Source organism: Mus caroli, chromosome 11 (genome assembly GCF_900094665.2).
Source record: "Mus caroli chromosome 11, CAROLI_EIJ_v1.1, whole genome shotgun sequence".
Classification (NCBI taxonomy): Eukaryota; Metazoa; Chordata; class Mammalia; order Rodentia; family Muridae; genus Mus; species Mus caroli.
The window spans coordinates 2,500,270-2,509,125 of record NC_034580.1 but is presented as its reverse complement, the minus strand read 5'-3'; the positions used below and the strand labels follow the sequence as shown (position 1 = coordinate 2,509,125).

General features: G+C 44.4%; 1 protein-coding gene across 2 annotated transcripts in view; it reads right to left on the bottom strand.

Annotated features, from left to right (window-relative positions):
• Positions 1-8,856, bottom strand: part of LOC110305029 (ankyrin repeat domain-containing protein 26-like) — a 123,451-nt gene that overhangs the window by 38,030 nt on the left and 76,565 nt on the right. For both annotated transcript variants that reach the window (XM_021176772.1, XM_021176771.1), the window contains exons 24-25: positions 8,285-8,318; positions 6,166-6,238 (exon numbers count right to left, since the gene is read on the bottom strand). In XM_021176772.1, coding sequence (XP_021032431.1) covers positions 6,166-6,238; positions 8,285-8,318 — 107 coding nt within the window. The remainder of the gene's footprint in view (positions 1-6,165; positions 6,239-8,284; positions 8,319-8,856) is intronic.

The following is an 8,856-nucleotide window of genomic DNA, read 5'->3' as shown; positions in this document are numbered from 1 at the left end:
CCTTTTTCCCTTACTGCTTTTAATATTCTATCTTTAGTGTATTTGTTGTTCTGATTATGATGTGTCAGGAGGAATTTCTTTTCTGTTCCAGTCTATTTGGAATTCTGTAGGCTTCTTGTATGTTCATGGGCATCTCTTTATTTAGCTTAGGAAAGTTTTCTTCTATAGTTTTGTTGAAGATATTTACTGGCCCTTTAAGTTGAAAATCTTCATTCTCATCTATACCTATTATCCTTAGGTTTGGTCTTCTCATTGTGTCCTGGATTTCCTGGATGTTTTGGGTTAGGATCTTGTTGCACTTTGATTGTTGTGCCCATGTTCCATATGGAATCTTCTGCACCCGAGATTCTCTCTTCCATCTCTTGTATTCTGTTGCTGATGCTCTCACATCTATGGTTCCTGACTTCTTTCCTAGGGTTTCTATCTCCAGAGTTGTCTCCCTCTGGGTTTTCTTCATTGTTTCTACTTCCATTTTTAGATCTTGGATGGTTTTGTTCAATTCCATCACTGGTTTGGTTGTGTTTTCCTGTAATTCTTTAAGGGATTTTTGTGTTTCCTCTTTAAGGTCTTCTGTTTAGCAGTATTTTCTTGTAATTCCTTGAGGGATTTTTGTGCTTACTCTTTAAGGGCTTCTACCTGTTTAGCAGTGTTTTCCTATATTTCTTTAAGTGAGTTATTAATGCCCTTCTTAAAATCCTCTACCAGCATCATGAGCTAAGATTTTAAATCTGAATCTTTCTTTTCAAGTGTGTTGGGGTATCCAGGACTCGCTGTGGTGGGTGTACCGGGTTCTGATGATGCCGAGTGGTCTTGGTTTCTGTTAGTAAGATTCTTTCATTTGCCTTTTGCCATCTGGTAATCTCTGGTGTTAGATGTTCTAGCTGTCCCTGGATGGAGTTTGTTCCTCCTGTGATTCTTTAGCCTCTGTCAGCACTCCTGGGAGATCAACTCTCTCCTGAGTCCCAGTGGTCAGAGCACTCTCTGCAGGCAAGCTCTACTCTGGCAGGGAAGGTGCCCAGGGGTCTTGGTCTCAGCTCTGTCTCGTGGCTGAGGATAAAGTCGTGAAAGGTCCCTGTCCAAGAAAAGAAGCTCTGTTGCTTCTGCCGCCCACATGCTCTCCTGCATAGACTGGTCTCAGTGATCCCAAGATTCTGGGTGTGCTAGGGCCTGCCTTAGTCCTTTGTCCCTGTTCCTGCTAGCACAAGACCCTCTGGGTTTTTGGAACAGATGTTGTGTTCCACTCACCAGTGATCTAAAGGTCCTGGGTGTGCTAGGGTGCCTACAGTGTGGCGAGTCCTCTGGGGACCTTGGGACCCTCCACTGAGATAGCGCCCAAGATGGCGCAGCAGTGGTGCCGACTGGAACAAACCCCAGCTATTGGTTGGGCAGGTGTCCTTTGCCCTGTTCCTGCTAGCACAAGACCCTCTGGGATTTTTGGAACAGATGTTGTGTTCTGCTTACCAGTGATCTCAAGATCCTGGGTGTGCTAGGGTTCCTGCAGAGTGGAGAGTCCTCTGGGGACCTTGGGACCCTCTGCCGAGATCATGCCCAAGATCACAAAATATATTTATAATAGTGTCTTAGTCAGGGTTTCTATTCCTGCACAGACATCATGATCAAGAAGCAAGTTGGGGAGGAAAGGATTTATTCAGCTTACACTTCCATACTGCTGTTCATCACCAAAGGAAGTCAGGACTGGAACTCAAGCAGGACAGAAAGCAGGAGTTGATGCAGAGGCCACAGAGGGATGTTCTTTACTGGCTTGCCTCCTCTGACTTGCTCAGCCTGCTCTCTTATAGAACCCAAGACTACCAGCCCAGAGATGGCACCACCCACAAGGAGACCTCCCCACTTGATCACTAATTGAGAAAATGCCTTACAGCTGGATCTTGTGGAGGCATTTCCCCAACTAAAGCCCTTTTCTCTGTGATAACTCCAGCTTGTGTCAAGTTGACACAAAATTAGCCAGAACAAACATTATTATTATTATTATTATTATTATTATTATTATTATATCATACTGTATATATAACATTGTATATATTATATATATCATGTTTTATATATAGCATATATACAAAATATATTTATAATTGTATTGTAGTATACCATATTATATACTATATATATATATATATACAGTATATTGTATTGCAAACTATATTTACAACTATTAAGATAATGACTTATGATGGGAAGGAAACCGGTGAAAGGGTTTCTCAGTGTCATATCTCCCTGTGAAGAGAGGGTCCAGACCATAAAACAAGAAGAAGAAACTTATATGTAACCTTCTGGATTCTCTGGTGAGGAAGGTGAACCTGGTAAGCTGACGCTTGCAGAGGACAGAACACTCGAGGGAAGAGAACACTGTGGAGAATGATGCAGACATGCTGAGGCCCCTTCAACATTAGCAGAGTGTGACCAAGGAAGCTTCCAGGGAACTGCAACATTGGAACAGGCCTCACAAAATGCTGGGAAGAGTCCATTCCCAGCAGACTGCCTCGATAACCTGTTGGTCAGGTTGTAATGGGTTAGAACAGTAGTTCTCAACCTGTGGGTCGCAAATCCCTTGTAAAGGGCTCACATAGTGGCTCACAACCACCTGTACCTCAGTTTCAGGGGATCTGAAGCCCTCTTCTGACCTCTCTTAGCACTGCATGCACATGGTGACCATGTATACATACAAACGCATAAAATACATTGTAAAAAAATGCAGTTTAATTCTATAAGTGGCAGGGCCATTGGACTCAGGAACTCACGGCAACTCTGCTATCTGCATATGAACAAGACCTCGGCAGTCAACATCTCAGCATGGACTGGCGCTGTACCACCAAGAAGATAAATCCTGCCAGTTTGTATGTCCAATGACAGTTTACAAATACATTTAACCACAGTGCCCAAAGACATTCAGCAATGCCACCTGAAATTCTAGACACACTTACTCGGTAAGGGATGGCGCAGTCAGTGGGGCAGTGTGGAGCATTAGTATCTTTCCGCATGCTAATCCACATGTTAAGGAAGAACAGAAGTAAGCTATCACAGGATTAAGTCAAGACAATTTCAGCAATGAAAAATATGTTCCACAATGATAAGGAAATCAAATTGGAATTTAATGATTAAAATTTAGTAAAATTTGGCAAAAGTACCAAAACAACTCTGGCCTAATGTGTGGCCAGTTTCTAGTCTCAACTTTATGCAACCTAAAGTCACCTGGGAGGGGAAATCCTAGCCGAGCAGGCAGCTTGGCTTGTGGGCATTCTGTGGGGCACGGCCTTGATTGTTAATTGATGCAGGAAGGTATAGTCTACTGTGGGTCTCGCTGTTGCAGGCCATATAAGAAAAGCTAGCTGAGCATGAGCCTGTGAGAGAGCCTGTGAGCGAGCCAGCAACATTGTTCTTCCATGGATCCTGACTCGTCTCAATGTCATGTTGTGACCTAGAAGTGTGAGCTGAAATTGTTAGGTACAGTCAAAAGAAACTTATGCTGCGTACTACTATCTCATTTGCAGACTCCATTCAATCATAGCGAGAAACTAAATGAAAGGTTCCAGGCCCTGGGGGAGCTAGGGACTTCCCGATAGCTGAACAGCATCTATTATAGGGAACTAAGGGTCTGAAAGCAGACACGTCAGGGATTTCTCCATCTTGCTGGCAGAGTCAAATAAGTTCACATTCCTAGGCCCCGGACTCTACTCCCATCCTGATTGGTGAATACTTCCTTGCTCAACTCCTTATGTCAAAATATGATTGGACAATGCTACAGGCCATCCCCTCTCACTCTGTGGTCTCGTCTTTTAAATATGCTGCACAATTTCTCCTCATAGTCGTAACTCAGCTCCTGAGTCTGTTCGGTGGCATTGATTGATCAATTGTAGCGTTATTACTATAACTTTTGTTGTCTTCATTGACCTAGTGTTTGAGTTGTGTTGGATTTAAGAGGACCTCACAACAAAATAAACCAAAGTTACTTTCATTTGCATGGATTATTACAGTGACAGAAAAGGAAACTAGAATGCCCAGTGACACAGGTCCCTAATCCTAGTTACCCAAGACGTTGAGGCAGGAGTATCAAAAGCCTGAGCCATACTGGGAGTTCAAGGTCAGCAGTGGAGCTAACCAAGACTCTTTAACAAAGTAACCAGAGAGCTGGAGATGAAGCTCAGTAGTTCTTCCCCAACTGGGCGTGCACACACACACACACACACACACACACACACACACACACACACCATATAAACAGAAAATAAATATAGAAAGAAGCTTAATAATAGTGCGTTAAAAAAAAAAACCCTTCAGTATGAGGAACAGGTTACCTCTTCTAGAGTTGATGGCCAAGGTCACGTTACAATCTATTGCCAATACTTTTGGTTACCCCCAGAGCTTGACAGTAAGACCCTACTGTTGAAGACAACACAAACTTGAGTAACAGAACATGGAAAAAACGAAGCTGGTGCTGACATGAAAGCCTCCTCCCTATTGGCTAGCTTTTATGCTCTAGAAGGTGCTATATATGCTACTGGAGGAGAGACCTGGTCATCAGCTTCGCCCTGCTGTGAACCCTGTAGCCTGCCAGTGCCTGACAAGATGCCCACTGGTGAAACAGCACCATGAATGTCACAGGGCTAGCCAACCACTTTCTGATTGGATCTAAGGTCCACACCATGAGATGGAATCCATACCAGGTACTGTTAAAGAGGCCAAGAGTCTGTGGCTAGATGGGTCATAGGCCTCAGGCAAGAACTTAATACTATTATTCTGCTAAATGGACAGAGCTTTAAAATGAGTGCTAATGACATCCTGGTATACACATATCTCAGAACATCTCTTATCCCTCACCAGAGAAACTTCTCCTTGCAGTAGATGGTGATTCGTACAGACTCTCAAAGACACTGACTGTGGAATGCTCAGCCCCAAACGGGACCCACGTATCACACCCCTCCCCCAAGGCTCATCATCTTTGAGGAAGAGGGGTTGGAGAAATTCTAAGAGGCAGAGGTTGTGGATAACATCAAGGCAATAGCATTTTCCAGACGCAGCAGGGCACTTACACATATAAAGGCACAGTAATTGATACAAGTTCAAGGCAAAACAAACAAACAAACAAAAAAAAACAAAAAAACAAACCCAGTATCTGAAGGGGGAGGTGGGCATACACTCCTACTGCTTATATAGGAGCTACTCACACTTGCTAGCAGTGGGGACAGAAGAGTCAGTTTTCTTTAATGATGGGACCCCTGGTAGGTTGTCCACATACTCACAAGGTCCCTACTCACAAGACTAATGGGGCATGAAGAGGCAGGAAAAACTCAAAGCTGGGAGGAGATGAAGGGAGGGTGGTTATGGGAGAACCTGGGGAAGGGTGGGTAATATGACCAAAATATGTCAGATGAAATTCTCAAAGAATTATGAAAAATACTGCTGTTTTTTAAAGACACTGGTAATGTGCAATAGACACTTAGTAGAATGGTAGAAATGAAAAGGGCCCATGATGCTGCTATGTAAAAACACAGAGACCCTGGGCATTGTAGCCCTCATGTAACAGCGATGTGAGTGGGAACTATTCAAATACTTTGCAAAATGAACTGGTAGCTTGAAGGTAAGATTTACTGATACCCACGTTGACAATGGTGGTCAGCATGTGTTTAAACATGCAGACACCTAGGCCTGGGCCACACTTTACACACGTGTAAGTTATTTTGGTTAAGAAGACCTCAGCAGAGTTCCTGAAAATACAAGGTTCTATTTCAGCATCACATGTCGAGGGAGTAGTAAAACCTAGGGAAGCAGGAGGAGCCAGGGAGAGCGAGCGTTTAGCAGTGTGAAGGGACACCCCGGGGCCGTTCTAGTGACAGAGTGGATCGAGGTTTGAGGAAGTAGTTCGTTCTAGGGTTAGGACAGCAAGATAAACATCACCTCACAGGAGTCCGCAAAGCTCGTTTGGCTGGGAGTTCGAAGTGGTTCTCCGTCTAGTATGGGACCAAGGGCTTCTCTTGTGGGCCCAGAACCTGAACTCTTCCACGTTCTGTGACTCGGGGCTGAGGGATGCAAGCATAGGGCCCACACGCAGCAGAGGCTCCCTGCTCACGCAGACCCCTTGTGCATGCCCTTCAGGTGCTTCGCTTGGCGGCGGATGAACTGACACGTGACAAGGAGGGGGCAACTCACCCCAGCCTGAGGCTGGCGCACGAGGCTCGCTTCCATGGCTAGCTTCTTCCATTTCATATACTTGGGATTTCGTCTGTAAAACAGCACTATTTCAAAACATCCCTCAGATTTATATAGCATGCAGTAAATGCACAGAAGTGGTGGTTTAAACTTAAATGTGTAAGTAGAAATGTGTGAAATTCTAGATAAAACTGATTACATCAAATGGTACCCCAGTCAACATCTCCTGTTTATTAATAATTAATCAATTAATTAATTTTGGGACAAGGTTTCTAGCTGGCCTAGAACTTGCTATGAGACCGCATTGGCCTTGAACTCGTGAAGATCTGCCTGCTCTGGGATTAAAGGTGTGTGCCAACCACACCTAGCCCTATGTCTCCTGTATCTTAATTTCTTTTTCAAAACGTACTCTTTTTACAAGTCGTTTTACCTTACCTCTGTAATAGATTTCAGTCGATACATCATATTGTGTTTGACAAAAATATCTTAATAATATAATGTTTTGATACTTCTTATTGATACTAAAACTAATACTAATAGTTGCTTGCAGTTATTTTTAAATTAAAAATATTTAGTATTGTATGTAATAGCAAAGCAGCCACACTGGACATGTGGAGTGTGGTCTCTCCTGACCCTCTCCTGACCTGGCTTTTTGGCAAATACGCTCACTCACTGAGCCATCTCACCAGCCCCAGAGAGTTACTTAAAAAATAAAAGTCAACTTAAGTACTCTTTTTACTTTGGTTTTTGGAGACAGGGTTTCTCTGTGTAGCCCAGGCTGTCCTGGAATTAGCTTTGTAGACCAGGCTGGCCTCGAACTCACAAAAATCCTCCCACCTCTGCCTCCTGAGAGCTGGGAGTAAAAGTGTGTGCTACCATGTCTGGCTGGCTTCAGTATTGAGAATTAAGTTAGGAGTAAGAATAAATGACTGAGACCTGAGAGTGTACAGAGAAAGCTATTTTTCCACATTTGGGTAATGGCAACAGACAAGCTCTGGGGACCCTGCATCTGATGTTGCCACTGGGGTTTCAGTTCCTGTCATGTTGATGTTAGACTGAAACAGCAATGTCAGAGGAGAAGGTGAACCTATCTACCCTTACCTAGCCTATCAGCTGTGCCTACAGCGTTGTGACTCGTGGCCATCCCTGGTTTGCGGATCTTTGGGCACCAGGGTTGGTAATTGAAGTTCTGACAGAATGGACTTTGGCGTGGGGGATGGGGTGGGTGGGTGGTGGGTACCTACTTTAGGTCTCATTTGAGTTTCAGCATCCTCTTCCTTGCCTTCCTGTCTCAGGAGGAGGAGGTTCCTGCAGAGCCATGCCTACAGCCCAGCTGCATACTTGGTCTCGCTGTTTAGCTTCTTCTTCTGAACCCTGGTGGTTCTCTACCCCGTTTATCACTAATTCCTGCACAGCGGGCTGGGATCCTGCAGTGGATGCCCATAGGGTCACTGGACCTAGAAACTGGAACCCTGCAAAGCTTTGCCTGACTTTGGGCCTTGCTCATCTGACTTTGGGTATTTTTCAACTCCTCATATCTCCTCCCCCGCCCCTGCTCATGACTCTACTAAGTTTGCAGGTGAATTGTGTGACGGGGCCTGGGACATGGACGTGTCTAGCATGGGTCAGATCTGCTGCTATACATTCACAGTCTACCCTTCCTGCCTCAGCACCAGACTCTACAGTGTCCATCGCCTTTAGGGAGAAGTGACTGCCTGGGCTTTTTTTGGCACCTGGCACGTGAAATCCTTTGTCATTCCTATGGATGGAACTCTTCTTCTCTCATAACAAAACAGTGCTGTTTCCAAAATCTTTCTTGCCACAACTATATTTGTAGGACAGACACTATTCATGTGAAGACTCACAGGCTGGACTCCCTACCCAATACCCACGGTGCCAGGCCTGGGTTGGGCAGGACCGGGGATGGGCAGAGGAGGTTGCAGGTTCACATCCTTGCTGCAGGGTGATGGTGATGGTGATGCTGGTGGCAGCTGTGGCAGCTGTGGCAGCTGGAGACTCTCCCGGTGAGATGTCACTCGGCCTGTAGCCCAGCTTCCCTGGGCTCTGCTTCACTCCTACAACCAATCAAACTCTGTTTCTGGTTACTCATTTACAGTACCTTGTGCTTTTCTTTAGCTTCTCTCTTTGTCAGCCTTAAAAAAAATAGAATCTTTTCAGGCAAATGTTAAGTATACAAAACACAAACAGTGTCTTGTTCTAAAACATCGTTACAGTTGTAATTTACCTCACATTCCCATGTTATCTAATTTAAAGTACAGTCATTTCCTGTAAAGTGGATTCAACTATAAACAGAAGCTAAACGTATTGGACAAAGAGTAACGGTGCTTGTGATAGCTAAGTCTAACTATCAACTTGATCCAGCCAAGAATCACCTGAGAAGAAAATCTCAACGCGTAATTTCTAGCTCACGTTGGCCTGAGATAATGTTCATAGCATTCAGTCTTGATTACACATTAAGTAATGTGGGAAGACTCAGCCCATGGTAGGTGGCACCATTCCCTATGTAGTGGATCCTGGATTCTGTGTATTATATATATATAATATAGTAGCATTTGATTTCTGATCCATTTTAGTACAAACAATCTCTCCTCTCTCTCTCTCCACCCCCCATGTATATCTGTGTATATGCCTGTCTCCTCTCTCTCTCCACCCCCCATGTATATCTGTGTA